Source organism: Catharus ustulatus, chromosome Z (assembly GCF_009819885.2).
Source record: "Catharus ustulatus isolate bCatUst1 chromosome Z, bCatUst1.pri.v2, whole genome shotgun sequence".
NCBI lineage: Eukaryota > Metazoa > Chordata > Aves > Passeriformes > Turdidae > Catharus > Catharus ustulatus.
Genome location: NC_046262.2, coordinates 65572556 through 65589310, shown reverse-complemented (window position 1 = coordinate 65589310; position 16755 = coordinate 65572556). Strand labels below are relative to the sequence as shown.

At 43.9% G+C, this 16755-nt stretch overlaps 1 protein-coding gene across 1 annotated transcript in view; it reads left to right on the top strand.

Moving 5' to 3' along the window:
• Positions 1-15919, top strand: part of TRABD2A (TraB domain containing 2A) — an 80040-nt gene extending 64121 nt beyond the window's left edge. The window contains exons 6-8 of the mRNA XM_033084608.1: positions 3624-3714; positions 11463-11714; positions 15096-15919. Of these exons, the coding sequence (XP_032940499.1) occupies positions 3624-3714; positions 11463-11714; positions 15096-15276 (524 nt within the window). The 3' untranslated portion in view covers positions 15277-15919. The remainder of the gene's footprint in view (positions 1-3623; positions 3715-11462; positions 11715-15095) is intronic.
• Positions 15920-16755: the final 836 nt, after the last annotated feature.

Below are 16755 nucleotides of genomic sequence, written 5' to 3'. Positions count from 1 at the left end.
GCTCAAATTTGGGTTCAACAATCTCTGCTGATAACCAAAGTCATCTGGATAAAACTTAACTTAAAACTTAAATAAACTGTCACAGTTATAGAAGCAGCTCTGCGTGTGCTAACAGTAAAATCTGCAAGCAGGAGACACAGGTTTCAAGGCAGTAGTAGTAGCCCATGTTCTGCAGGATTGCGTATGGCTGCTGAGGAAGGTCAGAAGCACACAACGTGTGGTCAAGTCTGCAAGTGCACATTGATCAAACTGCGCTGTTCTTTGAGCACACTGCCTGTTGTGGTCCCTGCCTGCCATCTCCTTTCAGTGCAGATTAAAGACCTGGGTCTTATTTACTCTCCAGTAGAGCGCATGGCTGAGCTGATCCACACAACAGCTTCTTAGTTTCTCTTTGAGCTTGAACACAGAAGAATAAAGATTCATGACTCCCCACCCCCTGCCAGAATAAACTGACCTCTTGGAGGCATCTCTTCACCTAGTGGTGTGAGGATAATGCAGGGCTATGTAGGGAAAGAAAAGAGCAGGCTTTCTGATGGGACAGGGCCCAGGGCCTTTCTTTTTGGGGAGCATTCAAGTGTGTTAGGCTAAAATAGAAAGCAGGTGAAAGAGGTCTGCAGCCCATCACGTGACTTATCATCTAAGTCTCCCTTGCAGCAATAGCTGCTTGATCTTAAACCTTGGAGAGGGAATCTTTCTCATGTTTCTTACTGTTGTTTTTGGCAATCTGATCTCTCAAATACCACTGAGTGCTGTTTGTGGTGGTCCCCAGGAATGTGTCAAAATTTCTGATGCTAGAGAGGCTCCTGGTGGGGTCCTGTACCTCAAACCCTCACTATTCTGCCTTTTTCAATTTTGCCTCTCACTCAGTTGAACCTGAAGACCCTCTGGGCCACAAACAAGCTCTGTCTCATGCAGTGGGAATGACCCTCCTTTCGGATAGTGAATGCTGCATCACCTAACCCTTTATGCACCTAGCCTGAGTGGCTCCTGACTGATCATGTGTTGTGAGCAATCTAATATCATGTGCCTATTTGTATTTGTATGCATCTGTTTCACACATATTTATTCATTTGGTCTGTTCTCTTTTGCACAATATTAGCACATCATTTTTCTCTCACATGCAGACAAAACTCACTGCCTTGGCAACAATGAGCAAAAGCAGTCTGTGAAAGTATGTACAGATAACTGTGATATAGAAGATATTCCTATCACTGCATTAAATTAAATTAAAAATAAAGAGCCAGCTGCAGAAAATCACTCAAACAGGTTGACTGATTGAAATGGGGTTCATCCTTGTGCTACAGTGATTTCCTTCATTCCATGCTAAATCACTGCTCTGAGCAAGGATGCCTGAAGATTGATGGAGGAGTAGTTTAATGGTGTGGTGTGAGCAGCTATTCAGTAGCTCACTCTTGAAATGCATGTAACTGTAAGCCCTTAAACTGGCTTGAGGACAATTATTTTAAGACCATACATTGCCTTATAGATTGCTTATCTTATGCCTTGTCCCTTTCCTCATGAAAGATTTGGATTAGGAAAATATGAGTTCAGGCTTGGCACAGCTTTTCACTTCTGAAGATGGGATTTGACTCATGCATCATTGCCTGCATAAAGTGAATTCCTCATCTGAACTTGGAATATATGCTGCCCCTATCCTTGTTGAGAGGTGCTTCTCTAGAAGTCCAAGTTGTCCTACCACCCTGTCCTTTGCAAGGAATGGATCACCCTTTGGAAGCACCTTTTCCTTTGCTTGTGGAGGTAGGGAAGGAGGAATGAATCCCTCTCCCCTTCTCTTTGCACATACCTCTCCTCTGTGTTAAAGGTGAGAGATAGAAAGTGGGTCTGGCAGCTTATATACCTAGTGTTTGGTTAACAGTAGCTGATTTTACTCAATTACAATATTTCATTACAGTCATTCCTGTTCCCTGCTGCAACTGGTCTTTTTTGCTGACACGAGAGAATTCTTCGTTAACTGTACCTGGAGCTGAGCCATCAGGAAGCAACAGATACCAACACTATTAGGTTAGGTCAACATAATGGTACATAAAATTTACTCCTTCTGAAGACAAAATTTAATCTGAGGAGGTGGGGCAAAGTGGAATTACTGTGTGAGAAAATATGGTACCCAATGGGTGTGCATTGCAGTGTTCAGCTAAAAGGTTTCATTTGAGCTAGGTTGGTTTATGCGCTTAGGCTACTGGGGAAAGTTCATCTTGTGCTCTAATGGTACCATCCAACTCATGCCTTAAGCTGGTACATCATAAACACTTTTCTATTGTGGCATAAGAAACTGCGATTTTTGTGCTCCTGTTCATTCAACACCTTTTTTTATGAAAAGTTGTTAACCCCTTATGTTTAGTCTCTTGATAATCTCAGCATTGTTAGAATTCTATTTATAACTTCTTGCTTTCTCTGGCCACTAGATAATTCTGTTGGTTCTATTGCCATGTATTTATGAACACTATTATCAGAAAACAGTTTTTCTGGACTTACTTATTTGTTCTAGCACTGTGGACATTTACAAAGGCAAGGGATCGCTCTGATAAGCAATTTGCTAAAGGCCAATTTTAATTTATGTAGGCTGTTAAATGAAGAAATGTTTTATGAAAGCTGTATCTGTGAGGGAGTGTGCAAGGCCTTTGTTTTTCTCTTTGTTCTCCTCTTTGTTCTCTCTTTCTTCTGCTTCTCAGCAGCCTGATCTGATGACATGTTAAAGCAATGGTGGAAGACATTCTTTGAGCAGAGCATACAGCAAGGAAAGCTCCTGCAACCTTTGAGTCATTTAGTCACTGTGATGCCAAAATTCAATCTTACCAGCCACAAAATCTGTCTAAAAATGGAGAGGAGATGTAAATCACAGAATTAGGGCACAACTATGTAAGTCCTTCTAAAACTAAGTTCTTTTACCAAGATGACTGAGGTCAGGTTTCTGGCCCCAGTGGCATAATAATGAAGAAATGAAAGAGGTTGATCTAAGTAATTGGCTTTCAGAGTGATTTTCTGTTCTTTGCAGTTGGATGATTCTTAATAATTTAAAAATTGTTAGCAATATTGAGCAACAGCTCTGTGTTTTTATGATACTGTAGAGTGTTAAAATATGGCTGGATTCAGACCTTGTTTGCATCACCACCAGTGGTAGACTCACTGCTGCTCTTGAACAGGGGTGTCCAAACTTCATCTTTTACTCCCTGAAGTATCCACAATGGCCTGACAATCACAGAATCAGTTAGGTTGGAAAAGACCTCTGAGATTATTAACTCTAACCTTTGACTAATCACCACCATGCCAACTAGACCATGGCACTAAGTGAAACATTCAGGTTTTCCTTAAACGCTTCCAGGGATGGTTACTCCATCACCTCCCTGGGCAGCCTGTGGGATCAGAGTAATTGTAATCACATCTGCATTTTAGAAAGGCAGAATGTAGTAATTGAAGTGACCTTGGGAAAGTTCAGCAATCACTCATTAGAGATCCTGTGTTTCTGGTGCATGTTGATGGGGAATGATAAAGCCCTGCCTGCCTTGAGTGTGGCACACCTCCTGTGATGAGGAAAGACTTTGTTGTTCTTCTCCCTCTTTCCATGTGGTTGGTGAGTTCTGATGTCATTTTTCTTTTAACTGCAGGTCACTTCATGGGCAACAACACAGTGATTGATGTTTTGAGGAGAGAAGGGTACGAGGTAGAACACACTCCATCTGGACAAGCCATCAACAAGTAATGCATGCTTTTACCTAGCTGAGCAGCCATTGGGGGTAGGGGTGGGTTTGTAAACAGTTATGAAGTAGGAGTGGCAGCTGGAGTGGCAGCTGGAATTATAACTAAGAGTGAACTAGGCTTTTTCTCTCTTTCCCAGCAGTTTGCTTTTCTCTTCCATGAGTTAGTTTGGAAAGAGGATTTTATTTGGTTTGGTTTTGGGGTGGGTTTTTTTGTTTTGTTTTTGTTTTGGTTTTTTTGGGGGTCTTTTTTTTTGTTTTGGGGTTTTTTTTTGATTGGTTGGGGTTTTTTTTGTGTTTTTTTGTGGGTTTGTTTTTTGGTTTTTTTGTTTGTTTCTTGGGTTTTGTTGCTGGAGTTGGGGCTGTTTCGTTTGTTGGTTTTGTTGTTGCTGTTGGTTTTGTTGTGGGTTTTTTGTGGGTTTGGGGCTTTTTTTGGTTTTTTTGTGGTGGCTTTTTTTGTTTGGGGTTTTTTTTGTTGTTGTTGTTCTTCTTCTTCTTGTTAATAAATTTTTCATCCTTGTAAGTTTTTAACTGTTAAGTGAACAGCCACAGAGTATCTATGCTTAGTTCATCAGATCTAGGTGATGTCATGTACCATACAGGCTTCCAGGTTTCTCCTTCCTCTCTTCTACGTGTTTGATTGCCCCTTCTTTTATACTGCTATTTTTTATTCTTTCTGTTTACTGTCTCCCAGCTCAGCATCTGATTGCCCAGACTCTTTGCAAGCTGTCTCTATAACTGATTGCTCTCATGTCCCCTGCTTTCTTCTGCATTTTTAAGCTAAGGTACTTGTTGTTCTAGTTCATCCTGCAACTGTCCTTTGGGATATACCCTTTCTGCTTCTTTTTATCTCTCACTGGATGCTTTTATCTACCTCCATGGTTTCAGTAACTACAGAATGCCAGATAATCTCCTCCTCCACTCTCTTCTGAGAATTACTTGTGCTTTGACTCACCTCTTCCTGGAATTCTTGCCATCAGCTTAGGGTATGCAATCTTTGCTTTCCCCTTCTCCAGACTTATCAAACATGTAGCTGTCAGATATACTCACTCTTCACTGCTAAAAAACCACCAAGGAGAAAATTGGAAATTGGTCCCAGTTATGGTACTGTTTCCCTTACATCTTCTGTGCCAGGCAGTGTCCCTGTTTACATTTCTGTCCCTCCTCCCCCACGTTCCTGATGTGAGACTCTCAGGTGGGACTACCACCTTTTGATATGATTTGTGCAGAGGGCGCTGCAGAGGGTGTTGAGTCTTGGTCTGTGCCAAGGGCTCTACCAGTGTGGTGAAAATTAGTGACAACTGTTTTCCTCATACTCTGCTTCATCTTTCTCTTTATACCACTTTTGCTGTTGTCTGTAAACATGAGATTGAAATTCTGGCAGGTTGTGTTTTTGCAATGATTCTTGACATGGATGTATGTCATTAACTCCACATGCACTGAAAAGAAACTAATCCAAGACTTAGCCCATGATTACAGTAATTTCACGATTACAAGCTGCACTGACTATAAGCCACATCGCCGGGTGTTGGCAAACATTTCATTCTTTGTCCAAACACAAGCCGCACCCAATTATAAGCCGCTCTGTCATTCGCAGGGAGGACCCGCGTGCAACAAAGTTGCCAAATAGTAACAGAATCGCGGGATGGCGGGGATTACTGGCTCGGCTCGGCTCGGGCTGTGAGGGCTGGTGCTGCCACTCGGCGGGGCCGCTTGGGGCCAACCGCCACCGCTGCTGAGCTCGCTTGCCCCGACCTGGCACTGTGCCGCGGTGGCAGCGGGGCACGGAGCCCACCGGCACCCGTGGCAGTGGTGGGAGGCGAGGATGGAGCCCCCCACTCCCGCGGCAGTAGGAGGGAAAGGAGCCAGCTGGCACCCATGGCAGCGGTGGCAGGTGGGGATGGAGCCCGCTGGCACCCATGGTGGCAGCGGCAGGAGGGGACAGGAGCCCCCTGCCTCTCCCCGAGCCACGGGGCCAGCAGGAGGAAGCCCCCTGCCTCCCCCAGGCTGCGCTGCCTGAAGGAGAGAGCTCCCCGCCTTCCCCACCCCCAGCGCTGCCTGCTCTGAGCCGGCTCCACCTGCGGCGCAACAGAGTAACCAATTTGTAACAATCACGCAGTCCAGGGTTTTACTGGCAGGTTGCTCAACTCGGCACCTCGGTTTGCACTTCTGGGGTTGTAAATGTCAGAAAATTATTCACGTATTAGCCGCTCCTGAGTGTAAGCCGCATTTCCGGTCTGGGAGCAAAATTTTAGTCAAAACGGTGCAGATTGTAATCATGAAATTACTGTATATGAATGCCAGCCCCTAACCCAGTTTCTACCGGTGGGCTGGTAGTCTGACAATGAGAAGCACCTGTGCTTAAGCACAAGACTTAATGATTCTGTAACACTTAAGTTGTGCTAGAAAATCCAGTGTATCAGTGATTTTAGGGGTGATAGAAAATAACCAAAAAACAAACCCAAACGATTTTGCAGTGGTATTTTCTTGTTGTTTTTAAATTCTTAGCTTAGGTATTGCCAAAAACAGCTGCAGCAGCTACTTAAAGCTTAAAGAAAGATAGCTTAATAGGTGCTTGAGAATAGCAAGATCTGGTACTACTCTGTAAAGATGTAATTGTAAGGGCAGACAACTGAAGAGAGGAGAGATTTTCACTTGTCAGGAAGGTTGGTATCAAGGTTACTTGGAGTAGCTTACTTGAGTAGCCCTCATTTGACATCAGTTGCATCTTAAACCTCTTATTAGGGCTATTGGACAGGATGTCTTTCCTAGAGTCTTGGTATTAAACCTGAATAAGAAAACGGCATGTCACTGTTAACATTTCTGGATGACTTGGAAAGAGATTTTTAAATATGAAATACATTTTAAGAAAAATGTGGGTTCAAAGGAAGAGAGCATTTAAGATGAGGGAAAGGACCGGTGGTAAGAGTGTGTCAGAGTCGTAGGGCTTGGAAGAAAGATTTCATTGATTACTATTCTGGGCTCATTCTAGGAGCAAATAGCAGAGAAGCCTGTGACAGTAAACCCAGTGCTGATCACATAAATGTGGAACTATACCCAGCTATTGTCCTATATAGTGCTACACACAGTCCAGTCTGTACCTGTGGACTATTTCACTCACATAATTGAGACAGGATAAAAATGCAAGTGGTTGGACAGAGACAGAGAATTTAAATGGCTACTCTAGTGTCAGACACAGTAGAGATCCTCCAATACAAGAAGGAGGAAGTCTGCGATCATCTTCTTTCCCTGCAACATGCCATTTTGCTGTAGCAGCACAGTCTGCTGTTTTCTGTTCTCTGGCTAAACAAAAGGTCCCTTGTGAGGTGTATGGTAGGTACCAGTGTGTAGGAACCAATAAGGATGTTGGACAGCCATGCTCATTTTCCTGTAGCAGAAGGGGCTGCCTGAGGTGTACTTTCCATCTGCAGAGCAAATGGAGTGGGTGCTCCAAGTCTAGGAGACAGAAAGGTTCCTTCTTCCTGGTTTTCTGGTGACTCTCAGGCAGGGAAGACAAAAGAGGTGCTCCAAGCCGGCAGTGTTGCAAAGGGCAGTTTATAAATATTACCACAAGTTCAGTTGAGCTCCTGACTCACTTTGGTTTTTAACTGTTGTTCCTGATTTTAGAGTGCAGTTATATATCGTAAAATATTCAACACTATCACAACCATAATTAAGGTGCTCTTGGACTCTTCCTTAGCTGCTGTGACAGGAGAGGGAATTGGCCTGGGGTGAGGAAGGATGGGCTTTTGAATCTGTGTGCCTTTTCCAGTGGTGTTGAGAAGAGTGTCCTGCAGGAAACGTTGCAAAAGAGGTTTGGTATATGGATGTGCCTGAGGCAGCATCTATCATAATAAATGTCTGGCCATGCAGGATGCAGGTCATCTTCTACCTGTAGCAGTGCTGAGCTCCAGGGTGATGTGGTCATGGGTTCAGTAGGGAAGGCTGCAGGCAGCACGGCACTGTAATCTACAGGGACAGGGTGCTGCCCACTGCATGACTTAGTTAAGGAACAAAATAAGTGAAGGAAATGGTGGAAAAGGGAAACATAGGCAGAAGACCTTGGAACAGATTAAATCAGGTCTCTGGAGAGAACCAATGAGAGATCATTGATTTGTAAGGCAGAGTTAAGGAAGTGGGTGATATAAAGCAACTCAGGAGGAGAGCTGCAGGGTCATGGCAGTTCAGAGGTGATAAAGTGTGACTGATTTTGACACCACAATGATTGTGAATAAGACTGATAACCCAAGGTCTTTTCTGCAGCAGACTCTCTACTATAAAATTCAATATGTGATCACTCTGATTTTCCTTGCAGCAAATAAGATACATTATCTTTGTTTTCCATCTACTCTCTCAATGTTCTAGTCCACAACTTCATTTCCCGTTCTCCAGGAACTACTTTCTATTTGCTATCAAATAAGTGGGCTTACAGTGATGGGCTTGCTTGAAAACTGCACCCAGGCTGAAATATGTCTCCTTCCAGACCACTTCCTTTTCATGCCATTGGAAGCTAAAAAAGGAGCACAGTTCTGGGAAAGTCATCGATTAAAGGCAGGTTTCTGCTTGGTCTGTGGTTTTCTGTTACTTTTCTGCATTTCAGCCCAAACCAGTCCGCACTTTTTTAACAGAAGACTGTTACATCTCTTCTGTTTATGAAGTAGCCATGAAGATCAGTCAGCTATTCCTGCTAGGTTCTGTGTATACACAGAGTGGTTTGAGTTTGTGGTTTTGTCCAAGATGCTCATAAACAAGTAAAGAGGGAAAAAATTGTTCCAAACAATGAGAAATGTGGGCCAGCAAAGCTATGAGTGAATAGGACACTGCAGACTGCCTGCCATAGAGTATAGATGAGATGTTGCTTGCTCTAAGAATAAAGAAACAGAGTTTCAGTAATCAGGGTGGAGCGGATTGTTTATTTCAATTTATCATCTTTGCAGGAAGCTGAGTAGTCACAGCCCTGAGAGCTTTTTCTGGGAGCTCAACTTTGTGTTTCCAAGATTTGTATTGTGAGACAGTTCGTACATGCACGTAGTCTCAGTGGCATATCTCACTTGCTGGAACTCCTTTGGAATTCCCAGTAATGCTGCCAGCCTAACACAGGATCTGAGCAGCTGGAAGGCTAAGGCCTGACTCCCATTCCCTTGTTACTTGCTATAAATCTGTGCAAATCTTGGCTCTGCTTATGAGAGAGATGCAATTTCTCAGTTTCCTCCCCTTCATGTAGTCCTTCATACTTGTCCACAAAACCTACTAAGACCACCAGTTCATGGTGTACTTTATCTGAGTGGCAGGACAGCATTACACCCTTTTGCAGATCAACACTAGAAGCCAGTGCCACAGTGGTGTGTTGAGCTCTGGTCTCTTACATGTCAGACATGTTCTCTGATGAAATGTTTTGTAAAGGCTGTGCATTCACTGCTGTATACTATCTGCCTTCAACAAAAAGAAAATGAGAAGAGAGTAAACTTGGTGGTGTCAAAACTAACCTACTTTTAGGTGAAATTCACTAGATGGCCCAAAGGATTCTTCACAGAATCATAGAATGTTAAGGGATTGCGAAGGACCGCAAAGATCATCGTATCCTAATCCCGCCTGCCATGGGCAGGTACACCTCAGACTAGACCATCTTGCTCAAGGTCCTATGCATCCTGGCTTTGAAAAGTGCCAGGATTAGGGAACCACAACCTCTCTGGGGAACCTCTTCCAGTATTTCACCACCCTCACTGTAGAGAATTTCTTTCCAATACCTGGCCTCAATTGATCCCTTCTTTAGTTTGTCTGTTACTCCTGTCACTACAATTCCTGACTGAGTCCCTCTCCAGCTTTCCTGTAGGACCTTTCAGATACTGCTATGAGGTCTCTGCACAACCTTCTCTTCTCCAGAATGAGCTGACCTAGCTTTCTCACTCTGTCTTCATAGTGGAGGTGCTCCAGTCCTCTTGCTAATGTTGTGGCCTCCTCTGGACTTGCTCCAACAGTTCCATGTCCTTATGCTGAGGACCCCAGAACTGGATGCAGGGTTCCAGCTGGGATCTCACCAGAGCAGAAGGGCAGCATCCCCTCCCTTCCTTGCTGCCCACACTGCTTTGGGTGCAGCCCAGGATCCCATTACCTTTCAGGGCTGGGAGTGCTCATGGCTGGGTCATGTTGCATTTTTCATCAACCGTCATGCCCAAGCCCTTCTCCTCAGGGCTGCTGTCAATCAGTTCTCCACTCAACTTGTAGCTCTGTCTGGGATTGCTGCAACTCAGGTGCAGGACCTTGCACTTTGCCTTGACCTTCATGGGGTTTGCACAGCCCCACCTCTCCAGCCTGTCCAGGTCCCTCTGGATGACATTCCTTCTCTCCAGTGTGTTGACTCTTCTGCAGAGCATGGTGCTGGTGGCAAACTTGCTGAGAGTGCCCTTGATCCCAGTGTCCATGTCGCTGAGAAAGATCTTGAACAGCGACAGTGCCAGTACTGATCCCTGAGGGAGACCCTCATCACTGGTTTTCATGTGGACAAGGAGCTGTTTGCCACAATTTTTTGCATGCGACCATCCAGCCAGTTCTTTATGCACCACCAATCCATCCATCAAATAAATCTATATGTGTCTAGTCTGGTGACAAGGCTGTAGTTTGGGACAGTGTCAAACACTTTGCCTAGTTCAGACAGACAATGGCAGTTGCTCTGCCACATCTATCAATGCTACAGCCCCATCTGAGAAGATAATAAAATTTAACAGGGATTGTTTGCTCTTGGTAAAGCCATGTTGGCTGTTACCAACCACCTCTTTGTTGTCCTTGTTTGTTTTAGCATAGTTTTCAAGAGAATCTGCTCCATGATCTTGCCTGACACATAGTTAGACTTTTACTTTCCTCTTTTTAGAAATGAAGGTTATATTTCCCTTTTTTCAGGTGCTGGGAGTTTTACCTGAGTGCCACAAGTTTTTGAAAACAATTGATAGTGGCTTAGCAATTTATCTGCCAGCTCCCTTGGAACCCACAAATTAATCTCATCAGACCCCATGGACTTGTGCACATTCAGGCTCCTTAGATGGTCTCAAACCTGATTCTCTCCTACACTGTGCTTAGGATCTCTGTGCTCCCATTTGCTTTCCCTGGCTTGGGTAGCTTGGCTGGAACACTTACCATTGAACACTGAGATATAGAGGTCATTGAGAACTTCAGCCTTCACTGGGTCCAGCATGCAACCAGGTTACTGTCAATGGTGTGCTAAGCATTTCTCTTCAAAGGTGGTGATTTTCAAGATGTGTTTCTGTAGCCATGACCATAGTCTGTGGACTAGCTTGTTTCTTACCTTCTCCACCAGTGAGTTGCTGATGCAGAATTGGTCTCATCAGCTGGTGCTTTAGTTATTTTGTTTCCCCCTGCCCCCCAAGGTAGTTTGCTCTGGGCAGGAATGTTGAAAGGAATAATGTGGTCTGTGTTCTGCAGCACATCAGATGAGAGGAGTGTTGTTTGACTCTGACTTAGAAATTATTCCACCCTTATCCGGACTGCATTCTTTTCTCTGATATCTGATACAAAATGACTCTTTTCTAAAGATTATTATTTTTTTTTTTGCTAAAGAGCACTATTTTGATCACAAAATCACTATTGACTTAAGGAAGAGGGAGTAGGAATACAAGGCAGAGAAATGAGCATCCAAGGAGAAACATCTATTTAAAATGTATGTGCCTTGATAGTATTTGTTACAGGATTTTGCCTCAAAGCCCTTTTAAATGCTGTGTTCTCTCTTTCTTCCAGCCGTAAATCCCCCAAAACCTTGTTAGCCTTTTCATCATCACACAGTCCCTATGTCATGACCCATGAGCTCCCACTGCACCCCCAGAAGGAGGAGGAAGAGGAGGAGGAAGAGTTCCTGCCTCACCTGCTATTGCCTGACAGCATTGATGTGCTCATGAAAGCAGACAGGAAGTACAAAAAGAAGAAGAAAAAGCAGCAGAAGAAGCAAAGACTGCGACAATTTAATGACCTCTGGGTTCGCCTTGAAGAAAGGTAGATAATGGCTGGAGAGGGGGAGGATGGCTGTCATACCAACTGGGCTTCAACTTAGATGGTTTAATACAGACCCTCAAACTTCTGCAGGAGTAGATATATCCTGTGGACAGGATCTGACCTTCTCCACTGCTGTGATTCTTTCTGAAGCATTTGCACAAATTTTCTTGTGCTTTTAGTAGGAAAAAAAACCCCAAAAACTTCCTTTTCTTTCCTTTACATTGTTAGATTTGTGGAAAACTAGGCATGAAACAAGTGGAAGTCTTGTCTAGATCATTCTGCATTTGAGTTTGAGAGATTGTGAGCGTATGGCAGTCCTCTCTTTCATGGAAGGCTGGGTCCAGTGGTAGATGGTACAGATCAAAGTCTTGGACTGTTATCCAAAAGCTGCTGCATATGATGAAACTATCATTCCTGGCATATGTTCTCCTTGTACCTGGGTGATATTCATGCAGTATTTTTTAGTCCCTGTATTCTTTCAGTCTGAAAAAACATGACAGCCTAATGGATGGCAGAGTTTATATTAAAAAATTAGTGTGTTGTGGGGCAGAGGTTCACACAAAACCCTTACTATCCATCCAGAAAAGCTTACTTACCTACAAGAACTACAACTACAACAACAAAAAAAAAAAAAAAAACAAAAACAAAAACAATTTCTCTCACTACCTGTACTTGGGCCTGTGGCTGAATGCATACCTTAATGTTTCCCTTCTGTCAGATAACACACATGTCAGCTTTCTTTTGTACTTTGTGTGTCTGTTATCTCTGCCATACTCAGGTTGAAGGCATTAAATTTTTGTGATACCATTAACAACCAGACAGGTTGGGGTGATGAAGAAAAATCTGGCAGTTCTTGAAATGAAACCTGTACATTATTTGGTTTTTTTTCCTCTCTGAAGAGTACTTCTTCCTGCTCCCCTGTTACTGACTATATTAGGGCTCCCCTATACCTTCTGTATCAGGTCCCTGGGTCTTAATTGTACCAGTGCTATGAGTGATACATGGCTCAGTCTGGCAACAAGTGACTGCTTGAGGCATTCAGCTATTGTCAGATTTTTTAGACCACATTCCCTTCTCTGCTCCTTCCTTCAACCTTAGTATAAGTATTTGGGAGACAAAGGGAAACAAATGCTCATTTAACCTGTCCTCTGACAGACCTGCGCGCAGTCCAAGATTCACCAATATAATAAATGGTATACTTACCACGTTTGATTTTGTCTCTTAGTGTAACCTTTACTTTCTATTAATAGACATAGTAGTTGATACTAGCTGATTGTGAATGGATGGTTGGAGTTACTGTTGATAGTTTAGCTGAAATTCTAAGTGATGTCTGTCTTAATCCCCTACCTTTCTCCCCAGTGCCATGTTCAGTATTTCACATGCAGTTGCTCCCACACAGCTTAGGGAAGTCAGTGGGCAGTGACTCTAAGATTCCTGCACACTTTTAGTATCAAGCCTTCAGAAGAAGAGGGAAGATGGCAAATTGTGCTACTGTGCCCAAATTGAAGGCACATTAGGGCTGCATACCAGATTTCAAACACTGCCGGGCAAACACTGAGGCAAAAACAAAGCAAATTATGGCAGCTTAGGAAACTACTGCAAAATTATGGGAGCAGCAAATGCTCCTTTTCTTCTTTTTATGTTTCCTTTCTTCCCCCACTATTTAAGTCGTCCTTTGTGCTAGAAAATTACCCCAATACTTAGTGACGGATGCTTTGTAGGGGCGACTCCTTAGCAGCAGAGAAGAGCTTAATCGTCTGGAGATGGAGATGTTGCATGGCAGTGCTGGCAAAGACAAAAGATGCCTGGGGGATTGCTGTGTCCGTAGTGCCGAGGGAAGGCAGCTGTGCCTCCGGCAGGAGCTCCACCCGTAAATCCGAGGTTGTCTGCCGGGCTGTGCCACAGCGCCGGGCTGGGCCGGGCTGGGCTGACAGCCCCACCTCGCGGCACGTTCCTTCCCAGGGAAATCCAGCATCTCTGGGTGTGCAGACACACGTAAAGCTGTCGGGTTTCTTACGAATGGACCATTCACAACTTTCAGGTTTACAGATGGGCTTGATGACCTTTCAGGTCTTTTCCAGCCTACATAATTCTGTGATTTCTCCTGTGAGCCTGAAAATGTGAAAAGTGCGGCTCAGGTGATTTAGTAGAGTTGTAGTGGGCTTGTCAGAATAGCCTTGGTTCATGCCCCTGTATGCATCAGTTAGCAGCTGCATTTCCTTGATGCACTGCCAGCTGGCTTCTCTCAGCTGTTGTTCAGACCTTCTGGGGAGCCCTTTGGGTAAGGAAAAGTGTTTTTTAAAAGGATAGTAATTTCCCGAAGCACTTTTGCTTAGTGGACTGAAATAAGACAAGGATGGTCCGCAGCAGCTGGAGATTGGGTGCAGAAGAAATTACTCGGGTTTTTTATTTGGACTTGCTTTTAGTTTTGTCCAGATTTTTCTTCAGGTTCTACACAGCACCATGCTGTCCTAGGGGGAATGTCAGTTGCACAGCTGTGGTGTCAAGCCTTGCTTTCAGTCCATTGCCAAAGAGAACAACAACCCGTGTAATATCTGACCCCTCTGACTCTTGGCCTGCTGTGGTGTTCCTCCCTAGTTCAAGTCAGTTGGCATTAGCAGCGTGGAGCATAAAGATTTCTCCCCTCCATCATGTATTGCCATTAGGGGAACTCACCTCATATATTCTCTAATTCAGTTCTTGCTCATTACAATGTCAGAGTGCTCCCTACCACTGGAGATATTCTGGAATGTGGTGATCTAGGATGGGTTTCTGGAAGCCATTCTTCCTCTGCTCAAGGTACATCATGTAAATCTTTTTAATTCCTGACCTGTGGAAGAGATGATACAGTATGGAAACAAGGTGAGTCCACACTAAGGTGCAGGAAGCATGGCTGAGGAAGATGTACTCAGAAACAGATGCCTCACTCCAGCTGTGCTCAGCAAGTGCCCCTGCAGGGACATACCTCTGCAACAGCACTTGTTTTGTTCTTACCTGTTTTCTTCTTAGCTGGCAGGGTCTAGGAATATGGTTGTTTTACCCACCTGCCTGACTGTGTGGGAGTAATGGGCAGTCAGGGTAGACTTGAGACACTACAGGTATTTTGGTGCTGTCATCACCCTCCTCAGTCTCTTTGCTGTTCCCCCTCAAGTCTGCTTCACAGTTTGACTGGGTAGCACCTTGTCCTTGTGGGCTGGTGTGGGAGCTCTCCACAGGTGTGAGGAAAGGACGAGACACACTCTGCCACTTAGGGTCAGTGTGCAACTTGTACAAGAGACCAGAAAACTGACAGTGGATCACAGAGGCTGAGCACCTCCTGTTCTGTGGCTGTTGGTCAGTTGTGGGCTGGGTCAGAACTGATGTTCTTCTCTTTCTTTGCAGTGCTACTGATCCTCCTCCCCGGATCCGGATCATTAATGGCTACATCACGGTGGAGCCCCAGCCCTGGGGCCACGGACGGTCCAGTCACACTGGCACAGACACCAGCAGTGCTCACCAGCTTTCCCATTCTCTCTTCCTTCCACTACTGGTTTTGACTTTGCATATGATAATGTGTTATTGAAACACAGAAGGACCCAAGCTGCAAGACTCTTGCCTTAAAAATCAAAAAAAGAAACTTATGCAAAAAAAAAAAAAGAAATAGAAGACTGTGAGTGGGACACCTATCCTTTGGCGTGTTCTTAAACTGCCTCCTTTTCCTGAGTCCGGATCATTAACTCTTTTAACTGATTTGACCTGCCCAAAACAGGAGAAGATATTTTAATGACAGTGTTATTTATCCTTCTCTTGCAGAAGAATGATTTCATGTTATCCCATAATGCTTTGGGGAGATTATATGCCGCTATAACATAGCTGCTGTTTAGCTGTTTGAGCCCAACTAAAGTACGTATTTTTCACCTTCAGTGCCTTGTAAACAGATTTACACACCACTGACTTGTTTATTAGAACAGAATATTTTGATCATACGAGCACAGCTGGGAAAAAGAACTGGTATTTTTTCTCATCTGGTAATGCTTTTAATTCTTGCTTGTTAGGGCTCTGGATTACATATAAAGGTTCATGACAACACCTACAATAGAATAAAACAGTGAAGGCTTGTGAATAGAATGTTTCTGCTGTCTGTTTGGTGCTATTTTAGATGGGTGTCCCTGAACCTCTAGGCAAGTCTCATAGGTGCAAACTAATGTACATATAAGAAAAAATTCTGTGGGAACTTCACAAATCATAATGTTGGAGTCTTTCAAAATAAGTTCTCAAGAGATGATTTGCACAATTAAGACTTAATGATAGAAAATACTTACAAGTTTTATACTGAGTTCATTGCTCAGACTTTCCAAATGGTTTTAAGTCCTTTGCTGTCTGTGTGAAGCGGATGTGTTGTTGACTGTTGAATGTAAAGAACCTTAGAAGTGGTGATGATTTTTCTGTATTTGTACGGGACATCTCTTGTGATCACACTTAACTCAATTTGTGAGCAATATTTCACGCCTGTCTCTTAGCAGGGTTTCATTGCCTGGGAAGATCTCTTAAGTTTCACCCATGGGTGAACTTAGAGGCATTATGCTGAGCTTAGTAACTTGGAAACATGGTAGTCACCTTCCCCAGTGAGAAAACAAACCTTTAGGTTTCTCTTCCTATGCCTTTACACATGCTTCACTGCTTTTTCCATTGCCTATAAAAAGTACAGTAATTTCACTAATACAAGCCGCACGGAGTATAAGCCACATTTCCGGTGTGTTGGCAACGTTGATGTCTTTGTCAATAAAAAAGCTGCACCCAAATATAAGCCACACTTTAGTTCGCGGCAAACTTTCACAAAGTCGTCATTTAGTGCCAACCTTGGAAACATTATTTCCAAGTGAAAAAAGACACAGACAATAGCTGCGGCAGCATTCCCTGCAAGTTTTATTTACAAGCTGAAAAAGACATGAACAATAGTGTGGTCATTTTGCGAACATTCCCAACGGATCCGCTTTGCCTTTAAACAGCAGCTCAGCCACGCGGGCGAGCGGCTGATCTCCGAGCGGAGCCACATCTCCAT